Below are 26454 nucleotides of genomic sequence, written 5' to 3'. Positions count from 1 at the left end.
GCTCACACAGCAGATCCGTCTTTCCTCTTCTCTGCCAACCGCCGGATCCAGTTAGCCGCCTTATCTCGCTCTCTTTTTTTTTATTTTTTATTTCTTGTAAACGATAAAAAACAACTGTGCTGTGTACATATCAGAAAAAATAAACAAAAAACAAAACAAAGTAGTAGTATCATCTGCCAGTTGAGTTAAAGTAACCACTTTATCAGCAATAGTGATCCCTTTTAAAGGACCAGTTTTAATATGAACGGCCAGAATCTGAGCCACCAACAGGAAGAGATAGGGGAGACGGGACAGCCCTGTCTGATTCCTCTGCAGAGGCTAAATCTAGGAGAGGAGCCATTTCTTAGTTTGATGGAGCTGTTACTGTTTTGGTACAAGGTTTTAATGATAGAAGTAAAGACTTTTCCAAAACCCAACTTAGCTAGACTTTGGAAAATAAACTCATGTTCGACCGTATCAAAAGCTTTATAAAAGTCTAAAAAAATATATCAAACCATTATCATGAATAAGATCGGGATAATCTAAAATATCCAAAACAAATCTTATATTATTTGATATGTGCCTATTTTTCATAAAACCAGACTGAGTTTCATCAATAATAGAATGAAGGACAGATTTTAATCTTTTAGCAGCAACTAATGCAAATATTTTGTAATCATTGTTAAGATTACAAAATATTTGTAAATCGTAGTACACTTGAAATCATACAGAGCTAACTTACAAGTAACTTTTCAGACTCAATAATTCATTAATGCTGCTAAAACAAGTACTAGTTTCACTGACAAATTGTTTCACTTATACCTAATACTTTTTCATCAAAATTAAGGAATTATCGGCTTAAAAAAAGGTGCTATATCTTGCTGAAATGTTTCTTGTGAGTTAGTTCTGTACATTTCTATAAAGCATTTAACTAAAATCTTCCTTCTGGAATTCAGAAATTATTTAAGTTAATAGAGAATAAATGTAATTTACAAGGTTTGTTAATATTTGAACATTCTTAAGAGAAAAGTAAAGTCAAATCTATATTTGTTTCTGTCACAGATAGTTGAATGATTATGGGTGAGCTTTAAAATGCAAAGTTATAAAAGTTGTACCCAGGTATATAAAGTTGAACAAGATATTTACATACCGAATAAAAAAAGCACAACACACATTTTTTTTATCACAGGTAAATCAGACCAAACTTTTCTTGTTTTTTCTCAGTTAAAATTACTTGAATTATTTCTATTTGTTAAATGCCAAAAACCTTGGCAAGAAATTTTTTTTAGGTTTTTATTTTTAACTTTCCTCAAATTCAAAAGTTTACATTCATTTGGTCAGTCTGAGGGTTAACCCAAACTGGATGACTTGGGTCTAAATATTTGGGGATTTTATTCAGAGCATGAATAAAATGGTGTAATCAAAAATAAATCTAATCTTAATCTGAATTATGCACTTTAGACGTCTACCACCGCAGGAACTCCCACTGAATAATCAAAATGTCAAGAAAAGCTGTGACGTAATCAAATCATCTAAACAATGTGGTTTTCCTTTGATAAAAGAAATGCTTCAAATCTCAGCAGGTGTGATTGCCTCTGGCTGCAGGTTCTCAGGTAATAAAGCCGAGGCCGTAAATTATGACGACTCAGCAGAGAGCTTTAAATTCAGATTCGGAGGAAGAAAAGAGTCTTTCTTCAGGGCGAGGTGCAGATCCAACACCGTACCAACGCTCTCAGGTGAGACATATCTTCACTTTTTTCTTCTGAATGTCTTATCTAATGTTCTGCACATTTTAAAAGTTGCTTTGTGTGTTTTTGCAGCCTGAATATGACTGTTTCGTACTCGCTAGAAGTAGCCAACGCCAGGTTTCATGGCTTCTCCAGGCTGCTGTTCAGGTGGAAGGGAAGCATCTACAAGCTGATGTATAAGGAGTTCCTGGTTTTCTGTGCTGTCTATCTGTTTTTCAGTGTGTTTTACAGGTAAATTAGCTTATTTAATGTTTTTATTATTATTATTTATGTGGGTCTTTGCTGCAGCATCACTGAATGTTGTTTCTGTATCCAGGTTCCTCCTCACACCGAGGCAGCAGGATCTGTTTGAGCGCGTCGCCCTTTACTGCGATCAGTTCACCAACACCAGCTTCATCCCCGTCCTGTTTGTCCTGGGTAAAACATGACCACCGCACAGAAGAGGATAAATTAACAAATTAAATGAATTTGGAATTTTTCTCTCTCATAATTCTGACTTTAATCTCAAAATTCAGATTTTTTTCCTTCAGAATTCGGATTATAATCTCAGAATTCTGACTTTTCCCTGCAGAAATGTTTAAATATTCAATGAATATCTTCTCCAGGCAAATCAAGTCTTAAAAGTCAAAATCTACAAATAAATTTAGACAGGTTTTCAGTGTGGATAAAATGTAAATTTCTAAGTCCTACAACGAAACTGAACTAGTTATGTGATTATAGTTCATATACTGTACTAACAACATAGTTGGCATACACCCAGGAATGCTTGGTTATTTATTTGGATAAAAAGTCAGAATTATGAGATTTAAAAAGTAAGAAAACTCAGATTAAAATCATAATTTTGAGAAAAAGTCATAATTTTGAAATTAAAGTCAGAATTCTAAAAACAGAAGTCAGAATAATTTTTTTTTTCTTTTTCATTGTCCTCCATCCTCCTCCGTATCATCAGCATCCCTGCTGATCTGAACATGAAGTGAATTTCTTTATTTTTGTTCTGTCCAGGCTTCTACGTGAACCAGGCCTTCACCCGTTGGTGGGGTCAGTACACCAGCTTCCCGCTGCCGGACAACCTGATGATGGTCGTGTCGGGAAACGTGCACGGCGTCGACGACCGCGGTCGCCTGCTGCGCCGGACCCTGATGAGGTACGCCAACCTGTCGTCGGTCCTGATCCTCCGCTCCATCAGCACCAGAGTCCGCAAACGCTTCCCAACGTTGGAGCACGTCGTGGAGGCAGGTAGGAACCAAACCGGAGGAAAACTGCCCCTTATCGGGGCAAATAAAGAGAATATTGGTGTTGACCATTTTAGATGGAATTTAGCATATATGTTTTTTCAGAAATTGTTTTTATGTCAATTTAATTACTTGTTAATTTTCTGTTTTATCTCTGCAGAAATGTTTCTGCTTTTAAACTGCAATGAAACTGAATAAGTAACTGCAAATCTACGAGACATTTTGAGATTAATCTTGGAAATTTCTGAATTCCTTTTGTCAAAACTTTGCTAGAAAAAAACAGAAATTTTCAAATTAATCTCAGAAATTTTATGAAAAAAACAAGGAAATTTCTGAGTTTGAAACGTTGAAAATATGTGAAAAGATTCAGAAATTTCAAGCTTAATCTCAGAAATTTGTAGAAAAGATAAGAAATTTCTGAGTTAGAAAAGTTGAAAATTTGCTTAAATAAATAAAACATTCAGAGATGAATGTATTACAGAACATTTCTCAGATTATTCTGAAAAGCTTTTATGTTTTTGGTAAAAATATGGTCCTTTTTATTTCTATCTAAAATAAGCCTAATACACCATTGCATATCATTTAGTGTCTGTACATGTAAATTTTTAAATTTTCCCACAGATACTCATTTGGATTTATGTCTAAACTTTGACTGGACCTTTCAAACTCATAGATATTCTTTGATTTAAGCCATTATTTGTGGTTTTGTTTGTATGTTTAGGGTTGTTAATGTTCTGGATCAATATCAACACCCTGTGAAAATATTGTTCTTCAGGATTCTCCTGTATTTAACTTCATTTATAGACCAGTTTACCAGTCAGACCACTTTCTTCTCGTTTGCTCTGCTCATTGCTTGGCGTAAACCTTCAGTGGGAAACAGACACTTTTTGACAGGTTTGATCTTACAGATGATGGATTGAACTGAGCTCCATGAAATGTTCCACTCTTGTTAAATTGTAATCAGACTCTCCTTAAATCATCTCCACAACAATAACTGAATAAGATACAAGGTTATGTAACGCAGCAAAAACATGACATTGAAATACAGATATGCACTTACAGTTTGTATACTAAGACAAGTTTCTCATAAATCACTGTTATAATAACCTGGCTGGTTTCCTGCACACATATTTTCAACATCCTCCACATGAGGGCAGTGTAATCTAAAACTATAAAGAACATATTATATGTAAGACATTTACATTCAGAGAAAAATTAAAGTGCATTAAATGTTTGTCTAAACACTTCTCATGAAAGATCCACACTGCAAAAATACAAAATCTTAGTTTCTAGTGAAAATATGTTGCATTTGAAATAAAAAAACATACTTTTTATTAACTTTCCACCAAGATAAAGGGGCTTATTTAATGTAAATTATTCCTTAATATTGATGAACAAATACTAGTTCAACTGGCAGATTATTTCACTTATAGCAACATTTTCCCCTTTTTATAAGTGAAATAATCTGCCAGTGAAACTAGTACTTTTTCATCAATAATTAGGAATTATTGACTTAATAATTTATTGAGTTATATATGTTATATAATATGTTATATATTATATCTGGCTGAACAAACTTCCAGAAAACTGAAAACAGCTGAAACTGAGTTCCTTTAACTCAAAACTAAAAATTGATGCTAAAATATTTTCATGACTGACTTCCTGTTTAATGTTTGTGCAGGATTCATGACGACACACGAGCTGAAGAATTTTGAGTCTCTTCACTCTGATTTCAACAAGTACTGGATGCCTCTGACCTGGTTCTCCAACCTGGCGGCCCAGGCCCGGCAGGAGGGCCGGGTCAGGGACGACATCGCGCTCAGGCTGCTGATGGACGTGAGCGGTTCTTCTCTACAAATAAAACACAAACTACTTTATGCACAACGTACTTCTGTTTCTATATGTGTATATTTGCTTTTTCTGGGTTTCTGAAGGTCATTAGTTTCTCTTTGCAGTTTTTTTTTTCCACACAAAAACCTTACAAGCAGGGGCGATCCTAGCCTGTTCGGGAAAAAACTATAAATTAAGATAAACTCAAAGGAAGTAAAGTGCTGTATAGATGAAATAAAACACCTGTATGTGTGATGTTTTAATTTTTTCTTGTACTGCGTCAATAGGAGCTGAATAATTACCGAGCCAAATGCAGTTTGCTGTTCCACTACGACTGGATCAGCCTCCCTCTGGTCTACACTCAGGTACAGTCTGGAAAATCACTTAAAATCTGCTGTTTTCAAACAGTAATTTATTTTTTATTTTAATCATTGAGAAGTTAGGTATTAATTAAAAATAATGATAAGATGCAACGCAACAACAACTACTTTTAAATTGATTCTAAGCCTGAGTGGGAAACATCAGGCTTATTGTCAGAACAGTCAGACTAATAAATAGGACCAATAAGGTCTCAGCTGATATCAATACTGATACCATATTGGTATCAGTATTTGATTGATACTAGAGTGGTCAATAAATTAGCTCAGGTTTGTTTGCTTTTCTATTTTGCATCAATTTTGTCCCAATTTTATCCTTTTTAACAAAAATAATTAAACAAACACATGAATGTCAGATGTTTAATTTTGTATAAAGCCTAAATAATAAAAAGTATCGTTATCAGTATTGGTATCAGTGATACTGGCCCTGTACTTACCTGGGATCGGATCAATAATAAAATACACACCTTTAACCAAAAATACTCACATGTTGGCATCATTTGGCATGTTTGGATTAAAATGTTGAACCAAACAGGCAGTAGGGCCAGTATCTCATCTGATCTTCACCTCAAATTCAGAAATACTTAATTTATCCCAAAGGGAAATTAAAAGTTGTTGAAACTCATATTAATTCAACATTCATCAAAGAGTTATTGAATGTCCCTGTTTGTGACCTTAGTTACCTTATTACTGTGATTGTTTTGAACTTATACGCCTCAAACTTCCCATCCTTGTTCAGAACTAAAGATGCCTTTAAGTATAATTTGGGATTATTATGATGCCAGAGAATCAACACAAACGTTTTGCTTGTGTACTTATCCTGTAACTGTTTGTTTCATTCTCATACAGGTCGTAACCATTGCAGTTTACTCTTTTTTCGCCTTCTGCGTCATCGGCCGACAGTTTCTGAATCCTGAGAAGGGATACAGTGGTCACAGATTTGACATGTACGTCCCGGTTTTCACCCTGCTGCAGTTCTTCTTCTACACCGGCTGGCTAAAGGTGACCTGACACTCCTTCTTTACTGTATTTCAGGAAAGACATTCTGTATTATTATCTTTAATATATAGCTAAACTTCTGAGTCACAGGCTGCTATGGCAACCTCATAGCATTCCATGGTTGCTATGGAGCCATGGTATCCTAGCAACCTGATCTGAGCTCTGCGGAACAGGAAGCACAAAGCTGGACAGGGAACAAACAAATAAATAAAAAAACAGTTAAAAAACTATGGAGAAGCAAATTTAGACTAAGAGTGGAAGCAGCTTCTATTCACAGCTGTAAATGTTTATGAGTCTTCAGGGTTTTATGTCGAAAACATAACAGGGTAAAGGGAACGTTTGATTCCTGTTTTGAAAGGAAAACGTCTGAGCGTAAATATAATGGTGGTGAATTACTTTGGCAGAAATACAAACTCTGTCATGAAAAGCCCAACTGCCATAACCTATTAAATGTTGAAAGGATTATTTATATGGTAAAATATGACTTGGTATGGTATTTTAAGTTATTTCTCACACATTTCAGCAGATTTTTTAGCAAATGTTATAAATTCAACACTATTACCAATCAGACCTTATATTACAACATGATGAGAAAATTATCAAACCAATTAGAAATAAGTGTGGTTTGATATTTCTGCATTGACAGTCTTGTAAGAGTGTCAGTACTATGCGGTAGCTGGTCTAATTCCATGGTTTTTTGATTAATTTTAAGAGTAAATGCTATCAAGACTAGTCCTTCTAACTCAGTAAAATCATATTTAAGTAGTTAAAGTTGCTTTTTTTGCATCTGTTTTGTAGGTAGGAGAGCTCATCATCAACCCTTTTGGTGAAGACGACGATGACTTTGAAACCAACCAGCTGATCGACCGAAACATTCAGGTTTGTGTTTCAGCGGCTCGCTCTGACACAACCAGACCTAAAATATGGATTTTAACTTTACTCTCATCTCCTGCAGGTTTCAATGCTGGCTGTGGACGACATGTACCAGAACCTGGCTCCGGTGGTGAAGGACAAGCACTGGAAGAACGGCCTCTTCTCCGTCCCTTACACCCAGTCGACGGCAGCAGAGACGTTGAGACCAGCGTTCAAAGGCTCCACTTTCGACATGAGGTGAGAAGAAACTACAATTTATCTTCTCAGTAAGTCAGTAAAAGAAGAAACAACATGAGTTTGAGCAAAAGAAACCCAGATTTATTTGAGAGGAACACACTTTAGTTTCATTTTACAGGTTTTCAACACAAAACAATGAAAATAACTTTAATAAAAAATGTAATTAAATCAATCCAGTTTATTTTATAGCACATTTCAGCAACATGGCAGTTCAAAGTGCTTTACAACATGAAAACATAAACATCATATAGTCAACAGCTGTGAAAGCCAATAACAGACATTACATTTTGTCAAGAGACATTGTTAAGACATCAGTACACATCAAACATGTTAATGTTCCACTTATTACGGTTCAAAAGCAACAATATATGCAACAACTGGTTAAAATTCTGCATTTAAATGCAAAATAACATAGTTTCAGATTTATTTGCTCAAGGATAAGATATAAAACAATGTTAAAATTAAAATAACCTGTTTTCTTCACAATGAGTCATTTTACCCAAGACTAATTTACAGACCTGTTGGTTAGGCTTTTAAAAGTTAACATTTAAAAGAAACCAAAATAAAACTGACAACAAAATATGACTTCAATACAATAATAAAGTACAGTTTAGAAACAATCAAGCTAAGAGGGTTTAGCCTTAAGCAAAATTTAATTTAGTTGCTGAATTAATCATGTATATTTTTTAACTGCAGTAGACTTTCCCTTTATAGTATCATTATTAAAACAAACAGAAATCCCTTTATGATCCACACAATATTCATGGATTTAATGATTTTTATCTTCAACTTTTCATCTTATTATGAAAACACGTACCTTAGTATTTATGTTACACAGAAAAATAAGTGCCAACAAAGAAAATAACACCTAGAGTCCCCACTTACAGTCCCAACAAGGACAATAACATTCGGAAGTCAGATAGGACAAAATTAAAGACTTGGCGTCCATTTCAGATTCAGAAAGCTCAAGTGTTTGTTCTTCCTGCATTTTATTCCAGGTTCTGGGTCCAAAGTAACTAAATCTGGTTTTTCCAACTTCGGTAGAGGCCTTTGGCTCCTGCAACAAAATGCAATCACCTGATCTGGCTTCATCTTTGACAAGCATTGATTTAATGTAAGGGGGTAAAAAACCCTTCAGAGCTTTGTAAATAAATAGTATCATGTTTCTCTCACGCATCAGAGAGGGACAAAGCAATCTCATTTCATGATACAGCGTATGATGATCAGCATCATCTCCATGCCCTTGGATAAATTTTAAAGCAGAATGATAAACATCATCCAGCTGTGTGAGAGCTTCAGGTGAGGCATGCATGTACAAAATGTGACCCTTATGAAACTTGGACAGAAATTCTTTTCTANCTGCACCAGTACAGCACACTTGAATACACCAATAGCTTCACAAGTTTGGTCCAACGTGTAAAAACAACAAAACTTTGATTTGTTCAGTCACTTCCGTCAGATTAAGGTCCAAAACTTTCGCTTTACAGCTGATCCACATAAAAAACCCAAAGAACAAATGGTACAAATCACGCATTTCCCGAATCCCAAAAATATGACATCTACCTTTGCTGTTTCATAATTATAATCCACGTAAATCTTTCCACTCGGCTGTTATAATCTATTGTTGCTTTACACAACATAATTTTTTTCCGATATTTTGCTTAGAAAATGAGGTTATGAAGTTACATTCTCCTGCTGCTTTTTGTTTTTAAAATAGTAAATTTAGGTTTGCCTCAACTTATAAACTAATGCCTCTTCTATGCATCATTTTTTGTATTACTGTTGGTACAGATATTAGGCAGACAATGTGCTTTGCCTGCTAGTAGCTTAAATTAATTTCAGCTGCACTTTCAAGAGTATTTAGATTTTAACATGCATTTTCTAAGTAGTAAATATTTCAGTTCACTCTTAGTAACTTCAGTGTTGTTGCACCTCTGAAACATTTTTTGCAGTTTGTGATACCAGAACTATTTCTCTTAAACATTTAATTTCCTGAGATATTGCAAATTTATTTTCAAGCAAAACTCTCAAAAATGCATCACAACACCATGTGATGTGTTTCTAAACCATGATTGGGCCGCTGTGCCGATTACCTTTCCATTGGATCCAAGCACCTGGACCCGCTGAGGGCGTCCTTTAGTCCATGGTCTGCCGGACCATCACAACGTGGACTCACTCTTTATTTACAGTACTTGGTTAAATTAGGACCAGATATGCAAAAATCTACCTGCAGACTTTGTTGGGGCTGAGCCGGGCTTCCTCTCCTCCAGAGTTTTCATCACCAGTAAAGACAAACAACTCTGATGTCTGATTAGCTGCTAGGAAGTATATTATATATTCACTGTTCATTTTGCTATCCTGTTTGTTCCTACAATAAAATTGTATCTCATTTGTAATATTCTACATTTCAAACCTTTTCCCCTTTTCTGTTTGTTTTATCAAGTATTTGCATGTAGATCAGGAATTCAAGTGAGATATTAAAATGCAACACTTTTAGGTAATACCAGCAAAGAAATGTGAATATTAATATGTAGTCATAATTTAATATATTGAATAAGGCTGGATGATAAGATTTACAAGATTTTTTTTCATACCAGATTTGATTTTAATCGATTCCAACCGTCCTCAATTTCTATAATAAAGTCACAGAAAATACTTTCAAAAAGTTCCTTTATTTCAATCATCTGTTCTGTGAGTTGTACAAGAGCACTAAGGTCAGGCTACGAGAATCTTTAATTGCAAGAATGCAGTCATCATTACAGCAGAATAAAGATGCAAGTTTATAACAATGTCTGTCATGATGGGCTTTACCGATTTCGCCCACATGCAAGAACACCACTGGAGACAAATGAACAATAATACAAAGTTTATTTACGAAGAATAATCAGATGTGGATCGGGCCCTGGGATTGAACGGCTGCACCCTGAGGAGACAATAGGGAAGATGGTGAGTTCAAGGTTGTTGGAATTGAGATGATTTGTTGGCGGTAAATTTGCTAACTTACTTGAGCTGTGTGCATCAACGGCGTGGGAGAAGCAATGTTGGTCCTGGGGTTCTTTAAAGACTCTGGGATTCTTTCTCTGTCGGGTTTGGAGATTTGACCAGTGAGGCTGAGCGGCTGGCAGAGGAACAGTGAGCGGCGTTGGAGGACGGACAGATAGGCTGACACTTGAAGGCAGCAGTGAGTCGGTGGAACGACTGGTTGGAGCTCCGCAGAAACAACGGCTACAGGCGAGTCCGGGAGCTCGGGCATTGACGGGGTAATTGCCCCTGACGTCGCGAGGAGTGAGCAAAAAACTTGGAACCGGATCCAGATTCAGAGGAATCCTGAGAAGAGCAAAAATCACAATGAGGTAAACTTTCTAACAGCAGGGGAAAAAGACAGATTACCAGGAGATAACTGGGAGCAAACTCTGAGGGGCTTAGAGGAACCATCACAGGTTGACGCTCGGCGCTCCGCCTCTCTTAAGCTGCCGAGATGATTGATCCCTGGTGTGGGGATGACGTCATAGGACGAGCCCACCGCTCAGCCGCCTCTCGGACTCCATCTAGTGGGGAATAAAATGAACAGCCGCCCCAAGAAACCCCAGAACCAAACAATCTTAAAATTACAGGAAGTCGTTTTAATGAGAAATAAAGATTCAGATTATTTCTCACTGCACTTGAAGGCAGTGAGAAATAACTGCCTTCAGTGGACACTGCCTGTCCACTGCCTGTCCACTGCCTGTCCACTGCCTGTCCACTGCCTGTCCACTGCCTGTCCAGGCAGTGGACTGAGCTGATGTAACCAGCTCAGTCCATGTGGTTCTGACAATTGTCAGTAATCAAGAGAATACACACTGCCACCTCAACTGACCAGGTAAGCATTAAGGTAAAAAAAAATAAAAATAGAGCAAAGTTGTTGGCAGCATTAGCTCAGCCGATCCTCCCTCCAGGAAGCCATCAAACAGATCTGTCCAACTCCAGCTATAATAAAAAAAAGAAAACGGAAAGTTAAAATAACAAATAATGCCAATGTAATAATTCACATCTAATGCGTTCTGGACTCTATTATTGATATTTTACAAATTTCACAAATCAATTACAAGGTTTCACAAATGTTTTCTTTATTCTGCTGTTGGTGCAGAATAATCTGGTTAGGTTTGAAATGACTAGGTGTTGTAGTTTTTAAAGTACAACACATTAAAAAAGCTCAAGATACTGAAAAATTAAGTGTAATCGCCCTTTAGCTATTTTCCAAATTAGATGCTACATTCGAAAGCTAACTTCAGCTTTAATTGATATCTTGGGCACAATATAGATCTATACATGCTTATATATATATATCTATAAAGCAAAGATATGTAGATTGCACACTGCACAGATAATCAAAACACTTAACGTTTACATAGCACCTTTGTAAGTTTGTCCCTGTTAGCTACGTCAGACATATGAGGCATTATGGTGAATACAAACGATTTATTAACTCACCTTTTAAGTTATTGTGAAGTTTTGACACATCCAGGTGCAAATACTTTGTTTATTGTTGGAGCGTTTCAGGACGTCTGAATAATTATATAAGCATCGTTAATAGTCCTACAACAACCGAGGAGCCATTTTTAACATACTGCTGCCTGAACACAGGAAGCATTCTATGTGGCAAAAACAACAAAAAAAAAAAAAAGTCCGTGCCTTATACCCCATTGCGTCGTGCGTCATGGGCAAAAGGTCAAAGGTAACAAGGTTGTTTCTTGAAAAACAATAAATAAATAATAATAATAATGAATAAATACATTTTAGTACATGTTATGTGTCAGAGGGCTTAGGAAATAATAATAATAATAATAATAATAATAATAATACAAAAAAAAAAATCAAAAAAAAAATTGACCAAAAGGGCACTTGGGGGCAAGAAAAAAAAGGGGCAGGTACTCAGGCTCCTCTAGCCCCCCCCCTCTGCACGTGCCTGCTCTCGTCTATCCATTTGAAGTTGTTTCTGTCTTTGTTTAGGTCTGACGACAGGAGAGTCAGATGAGGGATGTGTCCTTTACTTGGGCTCTTTCAAAATAGAATACAATGCATTTTATCATCATTATACAAGTTCACATAAAATGTATATATACAAAAATTTAAAAATACAGAATATGAATAAATATAAAATATATATAAATATTGCACAGAGGTAGTGTTGTTTTGAAGCTTGTTAACACTTTAAACTTTGTTTTTCTTGACATGTTTTTATATAAAACTCCAAACCCTTTTGTGTGAATTTGACGGTTCTTTTCTCCTGTGACGTCTGAGTGTTGTCCTTTTTGCTCTTTACATCAGACATTTTCAGCAATTGTTTGATCGTTAATGCAAATCGGTACTGCAAATTTGGCTGTGTCGTCGGCGCACGTTCCTGTTTAGAAGGGTTAACTATGATCATATTATGAACACATGCATCTTAGTATTAATCTGGGGACCAGAAAAATGAGTGTCAAAGAAAATAACACCTAGAGTCCCCACTTAGGATTTCTCAAGTCTCGGCAACAACAAGAACATGTGGAAGTCAGATAGGACAAAATTAAAGACTTGGCGTCCATTTCAGATTCAGAAAGCTCAAGTGTTTGTTCTTCCTGCATTTTATTCCAGGTTCTGGGTCCAACGTAACTAAATCTGGTTTTTCCAACTTCAGTAGAGGCCTTTGGCTCCTGCAACAAAATGCAATCACCTGATCTGGCTTCATCTTTGACAAGCATTGATTTAATGTAAGGGGGTAAAAAACCCTTCAGAGCTTTGTAAATAAATAGTATCATGTTTCTCTCACGCATCAGAGAGGGACAAAGCAATCTCATTTCATGATACAGCGTATGATGATCAGCATCATCTCCATGCCCTTGGATAAATTTTAAAGCAGAATGATAAACATCATCCAGCTGTGTGAGAGCTTCAGGTGAGGCATGCATGTACAAAATGTGACCCTTATGAAACTTGGACAGAAATTCTTTTCTAACCAAGTCTTTTTTTCTTTCCGTGGTAAGGTGTGACTTTTTTCTTTGAAAAGAATCGATTCTTTCTGTCAGATCACTGGCCAAAGTTGTCACATGATCAGCGAAGCTCAGATCCTCGTCAATCCACAGGCCCAGATATTTGTACTTTTTGACTCTTTCGATATTTGTGCCATCCAAACTGGAGAGGACAAGTCCATCGTCAACATCACTGTCTGATGGAAACATCATGTACTTTGTTTTCTTTGCATTGAGAACTAGTTTGTGTTTCCTGAATTCGTTTTGTAAATGAGTAAAGCATTGCTGAAGGGTTGTGATGGCAGATTCAGCATCACCAGCACTGCAGTACAGAACGGTGTCATCAGCAAACATGTGAAATTTACAGCCTTTCACGGATGAAGCGATGTCTGCCATGTAGATGTTGAACAAAACAGGACCTAGAACAGAGCCTTGAGGAACACCGTTTTCAACACGTAGAAAATCTGATGCAACATTTCCATTGGTAACGCTCTGGTGTCTGTCTTGGAAATAATTTTCAAACCATTTAAAGGCCTTTCCATCAAATCCAATCCTCTTGAGTTTTTTGAGAAGCACAGCGTGATCCACCGTATCAAACGCTTTGGAGAGGTCAGTAAAAAGCACTGCACAGTGTTGGTCATCGTCCAGATCAGTTATGATGTCATTTAAAACAGCAGTAGCAGCCGTCACATTGCTGTGGTTTTCTCGATACGCAGACTGGCGTTCATGTAGCATCTGGTTCTCTGTTAGGAACGATGTGAGCTGATTTTTAACCAGTCTTTCAAGAATCTTTGCCAAACATGGAAGCTTAGAGATCGGCCTGTAATTATTAAGGTCGGATGTTTCGCCACCTTTATGTTCGGGCGTTACATAAGCAGCCTTCCAGGCTTCAGGGATGGTTCCAGTTGAAACTGAGAGGTTAAAGATGTGTGTTATGTAGATCGCTGCTATAGGAGATCCATGTTTTAAAAAGAAAGGTTCAAAGCCGTCTGTATCAATGGCACCGTCTTCCAGATTTAGCAAGGCGTGGCAAACTTCGTTACAAGTAAATTCTTTTAACTTGAAACAACACCCTGGTGTTATCCTGGCATCGAGCTCGTCTGTTAAGGCTGGTGGCCCATTGTGGGTTCTTTCAAACAGATGACCTATATCTATAAAATGCTTATTTAAAGCTTCACAGATTTGTTTAGGATCTGACATTTGGCGTCCATCTGTACTGACCTCCTGAGGAAAGGGTCGATCCCCAGATCTTTTCTGATGTTCACAGCTTACAACAGGTGCGTGCTTGTCAACCACTGCATTGAAAGAGTTCCTGAAGTTGTCCAAAGCTTCTTCAACATCGAAAATGTTTAAAGTTTCATAGGTATCACCACATGAAAGGTCAAGGACGAACTTATCCTGTTTAAAACCATTTAAATTGCGTATAGGTGTCACACTTGACTTGCACTGTCTTGCCATTATGCTGCTGACAAAAACGATACAACAGAACAGAGTAAAGCAAAAATATTCTCCCTGCAGCAAGAAAATAGTAGCTGCAGGAAGAAAATAGTGCACTTACCTTTGCTGCACAGAGAAAGAAAACTGGTGAGTTTGCCAAATGTTTTTAACACTTCAAATCAAGATGTTTGTCCCAGAAAAGCAGAAAGCCAAAACAATCTTTGTCTCTGAGTCCAGCTGAAGATTTTCCAACTTCCTCTAGTTTTCTGGGCCCTGCAAGACACAATGTTTAGAAATTAAGTTAAACTTTATTTTCATAGCATATTTTAACACAGCAACAATTAACCAAAGTCCTGAATAGAGTATAAAATTAAGTTTAACTAAATTAAGAAATAAGCTACAACATGTATGTCTGAGGTGGGACCAAGTCACTGTTATGCAAGTCTCAAGTCTCTGTCCTCAAGTCAAGTCAGGCAAAAGTCAAGTCAAGTCGCCAGCTTGGAATTTCAAGTCATTTCGAGTCGTTTTTATTTTTTTAAACAATGTTCCAATTATGCTAAATGTAAATAATAGATCATGTGTTCTTTTAAAAACCAAACACACAATGCACTCACTGCAAATAAAGCACAGTGGTTTTGAATTTGGATGTGATGGTAAAATAAATATATGTCAGTCCAAGTGGGGTTAAATCTACAACCAATTTCACATCTGCTGGGTTTCCCCCAGAAATCTTGCTAAGCCCGGTGGTGGGGGTGTCGAGGCGGTCCACCATGTTTTTGTATTAAAAGATGTTAAGTTGACAGGAAATATTAAAGTATTACTGTGTAATTATGTGTTACAGGAAAATATCTCCAGTGAAATGCTATTTAAACCCACAACTAGTCTAAAAACAACGAATTTGCACTTTTGTTTAATCCAAATTAAGTCAGCGGCTCCATCAAGCCCCCAAGAGCTTCAGGGGCCCCATAAATGCTAACATTTNAACACAGTCCACAGATACATAAATGTAACACTTGTTTGAGATTATAAATGCTGTTAAATTTTATTCAATTGTTTAGGCATAGATAAATTAAAAGATTTTAAATTGTTTAACATTTAAATCCAAGATTTTAAGGAGCTGGCAAGTTTACTTTGTAAAACTTCAAAGAACAATATTTATAGTTAGATTGTTTTGTTACCATAGCAACAATCTGATGCTGTGAGTTTAATCTTTGAATTTACAAACACAAAGGGTGATCAATTAAACTACTCCCTTCTGACATATTTCTCTAAATCTAACACAGAAGCTGTTAGAGGTGCTGAGGATTTTAGCAAAAAAAGGAGCCCTTAAATCAAATTCTGCTCAAGGCCCCATACAGCGTTGGACCGGCCCTGCATAATAAAGTAATCTGCTGCACCACGTAGAGATGCGCAACAAATGGGAGATTTAATTCAATGCTGCTAATGTGGCTTTAATAGTTGTTCCATTTCGTGTCTGTTGAGTTTTTAATCGTCACAGAAACTATTCTGGTTGGTCGAGTTTATGGGACCCGACCGTGCCTGACGGTCACGAGTTTCTCAGATGTCCGTGCGGCCGCGCCCATCAACTCTAAGTACACAACGCATTTGATATGGTTTGATGCATCGTGTAACCGGAAAAATAATACTAATACTATAATAAAATGATATAAAATCAGCTTGATGTGTGACTCCGAGGAGAGCTCCTCACCGGTGTGCCTGCCCAAAATTGCGTCCCCTGTCGCGGGAGCGCGCATCGCTCCAAGCTCTCGCATAATGACCAGAAAACGGACTGAAATATGACCGTAGAGGAAAGTTTAAAGATATCCCTAAAATCGTGGGTTTTATTCGCAAATTACTTGAAATAAATACGGTTTTTACACCTTTATTGACACATGAGTGGAACTTTTTTTCAGTCGAAAACGTTCTCCGCAAATGGTTTGAAATTCTCTTTTTCTTTTGATACCGCATTGCTATCACGCAGGAAAAAAAATTTCTAGCGCTATCACGTGTGATACTATCTTGATACTATCTTGTTAAAACGTGTTAAGTATCTTGTTAAAACGTGATAAGTAATCTTGTTAAAACGTGATAAGTAATCTTGTTAAAACGTGATAAGTAATCTTGTTAAAACATGATAATTTTATGTCCAGAAAGTGGCGGTATTATCCTAGGCTATTACAATGGCTAACAGGAATTACTCAGGTTTCCCTTCATGTTTGGTCTACAACATAGAGATAGGATGCTGCTTTGCACTGTGGTTAAAACCATTAATAGCATTCTGGCTATGTAGAAAAAGTTATTTCTTTATTATCACTATTGCAAAGATACTGAAGGAAGTACATTTGATATGCAACTTTGCTAAATGTATAGCATGTAGAAATAATTTTTAGTTTGGTTTTACATAAATATGACATCACTTTTTTATTAAATTCAACAAAAGAATATTCATGACAGCAACCTTTTTATAAAACCAATTACTTATATTAAAAATTAAAACTACAAATGGACTGAACTGAATTAATTAAAGAATGTTGGTGCAAACATCTATATGCACATTGCACAGCAGTAGTCTGTGTCGGTTGGTGGGAATTTAACACAGCCTTGGTGGTACCACATCTGTCACATGCAGCCTAAAATAAAAAAATCTAAATGGTCAAATAAAAACACGAATAACAACATAAAGAATATTTTTAGTTCCTTATTTGCTTACTAAAGCTGATATTGGGTTTTGTCAACATAAAGCTTTTTCTTAATCATCAATATTTGTTTGGTAGTTCATTTTTTGAGAAGGCGACATCATGTTCCTGACATGTAATGAGGTAAAAATAATTCTAGGACCATAAGCAACTGAGTTCAAGAATAATTTTTAGACTGTACTTTAAAAAATTTAATAACTTTCAACTTACCTGCCTTGGTTGTTTATTAATTTTAATTTATTAACCATTAACTTTATATTTAAAAATTTTTCAAAAAGCTTAGGATCCATATTTTCTACTGAAAATAAAAAGAACTCAGACCACAAAGGCCAACCAGAATGAACAGAGTCAAACTGAATAGTTTGATTAGCTCTACTACGGCTAACTATGCTCTTAGCTTGTTGCAGCGGCAGAAAGCTAATGCAGAAAGCAGTAGCTTCTGTCTGTCTGTCTGTCTCTCTCTGCGGCTGCGCAGAGTGAGAGAAAAAACAAGAGCGACAGCGGAGTATCGGATCGGAGGACAAGAAAATATGACTTTGGCAGGCTGGAAATCCATATTGCCAAAAAACGCATCCCTGTGCTAACTTTGAGGAAAAAAATAGTTAATAGTGAAATAACTTTTTCTACATAGCTAGAATAGTTCCATGAATTGCTGGTATAAGTTTTAAATCACTATAATGATATTTGAGGAGAATAGAGGGGGGATGCATATTTTGGCAGGCTGGAAATCCATCTTGCCAAAAAATGCATCCTTGTGCTAATTTTAAGAATTAAAGAGTTAAGAGAGAAATAACTTTAACTAACGTAAGAGCCGTGGGGGGAAGAGGGATATTTATGGGAAAACACTAATATGGGGGCAGGGTAGGAAAGGGGTGTAAGAAACCGTGGTTTCCCATCCTGTGATGGAACTGGACACGGTTCATCATTTTGATGGAACAGAGACAAACTTTCTTCCCCGAGTTCAGTAAACAACCTGCTTTCTGAACCGGACCCCGTCCACCGGCTTCCTGAGCTAACACGGTGCACATATTTATGTAGCATGACTAAACACAGCATACAAGTGAATGAGAAGCGGTACCACCAACGTAACCCAGAGTTCCTAACACGACGTTAGCCAGTCAGTTGTCTCATAGTAAAAGAAAAGTACCGCTTACCTCTTTGTGCAACTTCAAATGCCGAACAGTTGGAAGTTTTATTTCCTTCTGAGATCCTGGTCTTGTAGGTTTTGTATGTTTCACTCTGTTTTAGTTGGATATTTCATGGTTGATGGACCCAAAAGAAATTTCTCACAGGAGCACATCTGCGCTGAGCGGTTTTTTCGTCTCTCGTTTTTTTCCCCGCCTTTTACGTTCTTCGTCTTCTTCTTCTTCTTGATTAATGGCGGTAGGCAAGCAACTTAAAGGTGTGCATTACCGCCACCTACTGGTAGGAAGTGTGAATCAGAATGTAACTTGTATGATATACCCCCCCACCCAAAAAAATAGTTTATTAAATAACGTAGATATTCATAAATATAAGAATTTCCCAAAACACCTTGTATTTTTAACTGTAAAGTTTTCTTTATAAGTCTACATTCTAACTTCCTTCTCTCCTCAGAGTACTTAGGACATAACAACAAAACATGTTTTACTGTCTCTTCTTGAAAACAAAAATCACTATTACCTGTTGGATGTTTCCCCATTTTAAATAGCGTACTGTTTAAACCTGTATGACCAAAATGTAACCCTTTTCTACTTCTTCCTGTTCCCCTCATTGCACCAACTTTCCTTAGGATCTACCAGTTCTCTCTTCTTCCCACTGCTTCTGCCATCTTTCCTTAACCTTTTGTTTAATAGATTTTATTTCCTCTTTACTAAATGGAATCAGTATCTCAATATAACTGGTTTTTGAAGCTTGTTTTGCATATTTATCTGCAAACCATTTCCTTTTATTCCTATATGAGACGGAACCCATGCAAAAATGACCTCTGAACCCATGGTCTGAATTATATAAAGTAATATCTGAATCTCCAATAAAAGGTCTTTTCTACTATGAGAGTGATTATTTTTAATTGAGTATAATGATGAACTTGAATCAGAACAAAATTAAACTTCTCAAAGGACGAACCTCTTCAATCCAACCTAAAGCCAAAATGATGCCCATCACCTCCCCTGTAAACACTGAGACCCCATCAGAAATCCTCTCACATTTTTTAATACTAAATTCTGGGACAATAATCAACACCCCATTGTTGCTACTTGAGCTCTTAGAAGCATCTGTATACACTTGAACATAACCATAATATTTATTATCTTTAAATGATTGCACTGAGTATGATTCTGAAGAATTTCCTTTTTTCCTCTTCTCCAACAATAAGTCCACAACGATATCATGAAACAGAGATGGATGGAGCAGTGAAAGAGGAACTGTTTCACTCATATTTATAGACGATAAATCAAAATCTTTCACATCGATTTCTATCTCCCACCCAAAGGATTTCAAAGTCTTTTTCCCCTTTTCCCAACTAGGTTTTAAAATTTCTTGACATGGATGGTTTTCATAATGAGCCTTTAAACAACACCAATAAGATAACCTTAACTGTAATCTTCTGAGGTAAAGTGGTATTTCCCCCATTTCAACTAACAAAGCTGAAATTGGAGTTGTTCTGACAGCTCCTGTACAACAGGCTTGATACTGAATACTATCTAATTTTTAAAGAAGTGTTTCTGATGCTGATCCAAAGGCTAAGCTGCCATAATCCAATACAGACCTTATATATTGTTTTCATCGCTTTCCTCTCAGCACCCCCAATGAATCATAATATAAGAAATATTGTCTTTTCCTGGAGAAGAATTTTTTGATTTCCGTAAAGCGTTGTTTAATTAAAATATTGAAAATAATTATTTAATAAATCATTATATCCAGTATCTACTTCTAACAGATTAATATTTTCCTTAATTATACAAGCTCTTTTCCTTATTCTTCTGTATTTAAGTTATTACAACTTTGAATTTCAACAGATTTCTTATCCAACATATTTGCCTTCTCCTCCTCATTTAGAGCAATTACATCTCCATCCTTAAGAACTGGATACCCATATTCACTTCTAATTCCATTCATTCGTTTTTAATCATTCCCCAAATTTTTTAAAATATTTGTTTCCCTTCCTACTGAATTACAAAATTTTCCCTAATGAACCTTTTTAGTACTTTTTACTGTTCTTTTAATGAGCTTGTGAATTTTGATATTCCAGAAAATTCTCAAAATTCTGATTTCTTTTTAACAATCTAAAGCCTTTATTTCTAGATTTAATTGCCACATCGCATTCCTATGTCCACCATGGTACTATTTTCTTCTTATATTTTCATTTTTTCCTTTGAATTGTTCCACGGCCGCTCCTAAAATAGCTTCACAAACAGAGGAGTTTATACTATCAATATCCAAATCTAAATCAACCTTTAGCATTTCTTCATTGCTTATTGTTTTATATTTTTTCCAATCAACGCCCCGTTATTTTTAAATTCTGTTAATTTGATTGGTTGTGCTGCAGCTTACGCACACACACATACATGTGGAGTGTGGAAGAACTGAGGGACGGTCCGCGCCTGTTAATACGGAATGAGTGAAATTAATTAATGGAACCACTTTATAAATAATGTGTTTTAAATTTTTGACTTGGGTGAAATATCAAGTCTTTTCAAGTAAATAACTTCAAGTCAAGTGTCAAGTCTAAATTTTAATGACTCGAGTCCAAGTCATATGACTGGAGCCCCCACCTCCGGTAGGAGAGCAGCTTGGCCAGTCTCATGATTGGATCAAGCAGAGATAATGATCTCTGCTTGATCATTGTCTCTGCTTGATCATTGTGTCAAGCAGAGACAATGATCAATGATCTCAACCGAAAGTCGTGGAGAGGCGCGTTGTTAGAAGGGGGGAGGAGCGCTAATAAGTCATCAGTGAGGCGCTAATGGCCCATCAATGAGCATTCAGTCCGCACTCATCAGTGTTGTATATAGGAAAGAGCCGCAGAGAGACACGTTGTTAGAATGTGTGAAAACTCAGGAACGTGCATAGGGCGGGGTTTTCAAACTCTTTAAAACTTTAGTTAAAACGCCGTTTAACTGGGACTCTAACCTTTAGGGCAGGGGTGTCCAAACTTTTTGCAAAGGGGGCCAGATTTGGTGTGTTAAAAACGTAGGGGGGCCGACCTTGGCGGACGTCCTTTACATAGAACAGCAATATATTTAAACACATTTCAGCAAGCCATTCTGTGTTTTACATTTGCTTTTTTTATTTTAATTTCAGCGATCTTAAGCATGTCTTTAGGTTCATTTGAAACATTCTTATCATATGCAATTGAATATTCAGTTAACTTCATTTTTTTAACACTAACTTTTTTCTAACGATATTTACAGAATTTTTAAATAAAATAACAGAAAAATTAGTAAGTAATAGTCATATCAACAAGTGCAGGGCTCATTTGAAATATGACATATTAGTAAATGTTGATTAGATTTTGAAAAGTTTATTATTCTGGAGTGAAAACTGAAAACCTGTCTGAATTTATGACTCATTTTGATCCTAAAAACAAAAACAAAATTTATTCAGACTTATTGTAAATGACAAATGACTTGTCTGCATTAATGTGATACTGAGATCTGGACTGCAGCACGTAGGCCAGGTCTGGCTCAACGGCAGTGGTGTTGATGCGCAAGATGTCTCGTAAGTGAGAATTATTTAAGTTCACAACCGAGAATGTCTTCTCACAAATACGTGGACTTGGGTTTGGAACCCGTTCCGTTCCGTACTGAACCGAAACGGGACGCAATTTGTTCCGTTTTCTACAAATGTTTATATGTTGCGATATTGCGTCCAACTGCCGCAGCTCCCCCCCCCACGGGTTTAAATATATAGGGACTGGTCCCTTGGTAACCCCAGTCGAAGCGTCCCCCCACCCCTCCCTCCTATGAGACCAGGACGACACGTCCCTTATTTTGATTTCTAACAGGTGGAAACGTCGACCCAAACAAGCTTAGCATTTTCTTAACAAACCGAATCTCTCGAAACCTGTGCTTATCCAGCTGTCGGTAAAAGTTGGCGAGAGAAAGCTGCTGGTGCCACCTGCTGGCGGCTCTATGCGTCACTCTGCAGCTGCAAATGGTCTGAGTCACAGGGCTGCTGCCCTCTAGTGGGTAAACGAGGAACAGCGTTTAGTGTGTAAGCTCCGGCCTATGCAGGTAACAGTTCTGCTGCCCGATATATACTGCTCAAAAAAATAAAGGGAACATTTCACTTTAATTTTGTGTGTGGCTCCAAATCCAGGCCTCCATTGGTTAATAAATTTGATTTCCATTGATGATTTTTGTGTGATTTTGTTGTCAGCATATTCAACTTTGTACAGAACAAATGAGAATATTTCATTCATTCAGATCTAGGATGTGTTATTTGAGTGTTCCCTTTATTTTTTTGAACAGTGTATTAATTCTACGTGCGGGCCAGACGTTATTGATTTGATGACAGAGGCTGCGGGCCGGATGAAATTTGACCACGGGCCGCATTTGGCCCCAGGGCCGGACTTTGGACATGTCTGTTTTAGGGCTTTGGCTGCATTAAGTAGATTTCTAACCACTTTCCTTTCTTGTTTTACTGTTTATACTGTTTAAATGTTTTGTTTGGCTGAGTTGTAAATCAGAATATAAATAAATTTACTTTGACTGGATTGTCTAAGCATCACATTAACTTATTCATAATGTTTGGCCAAATTTCACTTTACTAAAATAAAGTTGCAGAGACGTTACATTTAGCTATTTTTATAAATATGAGATAAGGAAGTGTTTGGAGCTTGAGATCCCTTTCCTATCTTGCATCTCAAGACGGTTACTCAGTTATTTTTACTTGAGTAATTTTTTTGGGAAAATGTACTTTTAAAGATAATTTTATTAAACATACTTTAACTTTTTCTGGAGTAAAATTTCTATATAATATACCTACCTTTGTTGTTTTTCTTTATTTTAGTCTTTAAATCCCAGAAGGTACACACAACTCTCTATATATCTGATCATGACGTCTCTGTGAAACAATCAGAAATTCTGATAAGACTTTTTACCTTTTTTAGTGATATTTTTAACTTTTGAACAAATTATTGGATGGCTACTTCTTACTTTTACTTGTAAAGATATATTTAAGTAGTGCTACTTTTACTTAATTGCACATCTTTGAACAACACCGAGCGTGTTGAAAATTAAACAGTTTCGAGCTTTTGTTTTGAAAGGGACACCGAACGGATGTTTTTGCACTTCCGCGTTGTTAGAAATCAAGACTCGAATAGACTACTTTCTCCATCTCAACTCTTCTCAGCAGGTACGTTAACATTTGCTGTTCCTGAAGACAGCTTTCGGACCTCTTCCTAAACTGTGTGACGTTTGTCTGACTTAGTATTTTAAATATTTAGCTGGATTTTTCATTAGTTTTTGTTGGCAAAGAGTAAGAGTCCCAGTCATTACAGAACACCTAGCATGTTAGCATTAGCACAGTGACTTTTACCTTTAGAAATGAGGCGACTCTTTATTCAGAGTGAGTGAACTTTGCCCTCTTATTAGATCATGTCTGACCTTTGAGGTCTTTGTAAATCGTGTTTTGAGGCGGAATGTTCTGTGTTGTTTGCAGCAGCATCCCTGCATCCAGGCTGGGAAACACAACAGGACAGAGGTGTAATGTCAGTTGTCCTCCCCCTGTTGCTGCCGGGTTGTTGATCCTCTGTTCATCCTCTCCACCATGGCTCTGGGAGACAACCCTCACCTCCTCCTGGGCAGGATCCGCTTCTTGAACAGGTGCATCGAGAGCTTCAGGAGGAGTGAGCCGATCCCTGAGAGTTTGTGCTATGTTCCCAAAGAGGTCTGCTACAAAATCTGCAAGGATTCATCCTCCAGCTGCTCTGCTGCTGCTGGAGCTGCTGCAGGAGGATCCACGGTGGGGAAGACCCTCCTGGCTATCTTTGAAAGCCCTCATCAGGTTCCACACAGCAAGAAGTCGTGCAAGTACAGCATAGAGCCGAAGAAAGGGACCTGCATCAGAACCACAGGGGAGGAGTACTGCAACAGCCAGGGTCTCTGGGTCAAAATAAACAAGGTGAGCTCATCATCCCTCTCCTTTAGTTAAAACAAAAAAGAAACATCCTTTATTGTCCCACAATTAGGGATGTACCAATCCACTTTTTTCATCTCCAGTGCAGATATCAGAGGTTTAGTATTGATACCGATCTGATACAGAAAACAGCGCAGGATTGGCGTAAAATGTTTATTTTTTCAAAGAAAACTGAACAGACTTTTCTTTTTTTAAAGACAGTCATAAATTATATAAATAAATTACAAATTTATTTGATAACTCTGCACCAGTACAGCACACTTGAATACACCAGTAGCTTCACAAGTTTGGTCCAACATCTAAAAACAACAAAACTTTGATTTGTTCAGTCACTTCCGACACCAATATCTGAAGTTTATTATCAGCAAATACCGATCCATTACACGAAAACAGTGCTGGATTGACTTATAATTTTAAAACCCATATATAAATGGACTAAATTATACATTTATTCAGGGCCGTGTAGAGACCACTAAAGGGGCAGGTGCTCAAAAAAAAGGGCACATCTAACCNTTTGTAAATCACAATTATTTACTTGACCAATATTTTTAAAATTAGAAGTTTCCTTGACTCAAAAAAACATATCTAAACATTAAAATGAACATTTTTCACAATTATGTTCTAAAATGAGAATCTAAAATTGCAGAATATTACCTACATAAGAAGATGATGGAAATGTATTTTCATAAAGACATTAAGCTTCATTTGAACACATTTCAGTATGAGATGGCAAAAAGCAACTAAAAAAATACTTTAATGCACCAATTTTATTTTTATTTTGTATTCTGTCTTCACATTTACACCAATAGTTAAAAAAATGAAAGTTACAGTACCTTTTCAGCTGAAGGCCTAATGGCGATAGGAAATAATACTCCTTCCTCGTTTGCTTAAATATCCAGATGAGATGCGACAGCCGTGTTCAGGTGAGTTTCATGTCCAACCAGCATCACTTTCGTCTGCGTGCGTATTGGCTGAGTTGGACCTCAGTCGTCATTATAGTGCTTTGCAAATATTGTGTTTCTAAGGAGTGCCTGGGATTGCACACTTTTGTTTTGCTGGTAGAGAGGCAGGTGACTCCTGTGTTATGTTCCGTGTTTCTGTATGTTTGTTTTTGAGTTTTCTGTGTTCAGTCCTGTTTTCCTGTGGGTCTCTGTCCGTTCCTCCCCGTTGATTGCTTCCCAGCTGTATCCAGTTCCCTTGATTACCCCGTCTGTATTTATACCCACCTGTTGTCTGTGTTCCTTGTCGGATCCTTGTTGTTGTTTATGTCGTAGTCAGTGTCATTCGTCGTAAGTCAGTCAAGTAAGTTGTTTTTTGTAGCCTCGTTTAAGTCGTCACAGTAGAACTGGAAAGTCCTGTGGCAGCATGGCTCTTATTCTGTCAGTCTTTGTTTAGTTGCTGCCGGTGCTGAGTTTTTGTCTCCACTCTGCCGTGTTGCATGTTTTTGGACTGTTTAGAGCTAAACTTGATTATTAAAGACGTCAACTTCACTACATCCTGAGTCCTGCGTTCAATCTCCCCACCACCACCAACACATCGTGACATCCTGGGTGAAGCAACTGAAGTAAATTTAGATTATTATTTTGTAGTTTTATTTTAAAGCTGGGACTCTAAAATGTCTAAATTATATAAATCCATTGCAAATGGATAAAAGCATATTATGATAAAAAATAGGATTAAGCAGTGAGTTCATGAACAGGATCAACAACACATTGTAAAGAGGGAGCGATAAACTATTTGGAAATATTTTTTTCACATGTACTAGTCTGTGGTAATGCATCCATTTGGATGTTTCTGGGCTTTTGTCTAAGTAATTCAACATTTCTGCTTATTTTTACTTAAAATGAGTTAAAGTTTTATGTAAATGAGATGAATTGACCATACAATGAGTTGGAATTGAATAACATGAAACTCAGAACTGGGAAATAATTTCATGC

The 26454-nt window shown here is 36.9% G+C and overlaps 2 protein-coding genes across 3 annotated transcripts in view; both read left to right on the top strand.

The window, feature by feature from the left end:
- Nucleotides 1-1502: 1502 nt before the first annotated feature.
- Nucleotides 1503-26454, top strand: part of best4 (bestrophin 4) — a 30816-nt gene continuing 5864 nt past the window's right edge. The window contains exons 1-9 of the mRNA XM_015041759.1: nucleotides 1503-1715; nucleotides 1800-1958; nucleotides 2044-2144; nucleotides 2730-2963; nucleotides 4641-4795; nucleotides 5077-5154; nucleotides 6016-6168; nucleotides 6964-7044; nucleotides 7121-7275. Of these exons, the coding sequence (XP_014897245.1) occupies nucleotides 1807-1958; nucleotides 2044-2144; nucleotides 2730-2963; nucleotides 4641-4795; nucleotides 5077-5154; nucleotides 6016-6168; nucleotides 6964-7044; nucleotides 7121-7275 (1109 nt within the window). The 5' untranslated portion in view covers nucleotides 1503-1715; nucleotides 1800-1806. The remainder of the gene's footprint in view (nucleotides 1716-1799; nucleotides 1959-2043; nucleotides 2145-2729; nucleotides 2964-4640; nucleotides 4796-5076; nucleotides 5155-6015; nucleotides 6169-6963; nucleotides 7045-7120; nucleotides 7276-26454) is intronic.
- hectd3 (HECT domain containing 3) overlaps nucleotides 23626-26454 on the top strand; it is a 26352-nt gene continuing 23523 nt past the window's right edge. The window contains exons 1-2 of one of the 2 annotated variants that reach the window (XM_015041756.1): nucleotides 23626-23734; nucleotides 24041-24502. In XM_015041756.1, coding sequence (XP_014897242.1) covers nucleotides 24149-24502 — 354 coding nt within the window. In that variant the 5' untranslated portion in view covers nucleotides 23626-23734; nucleotides 24041-24148. The remainder of the gene's footprint in view (nucleotides 23735-24040; nucleotides 24503-26454) is intronic. The other variant, XM_015041757.1, reaches the window with a different exon arrangement.

This window comes from Poecilia latipinna, unplaced genomic scaffold (assembly GCF_001443285.1).
Source record: "Poecilia latipinna isolate Pla-1442-1.1 unplaced genomic scaffold, P_latipinna-1.0 Scaffold568, whole genome shotgun sequence".
NCBI lineage: Eukaryota > Metazoa > Chordata > Actinopteri > Cyprinodontiformes > Poeciliidae > Poecilia > Poecilia latipinna.
Note: the sequence above shows the minus strand (reverse complement) of the source record. Positions and strands in the feature narration are given on the sequence as shown.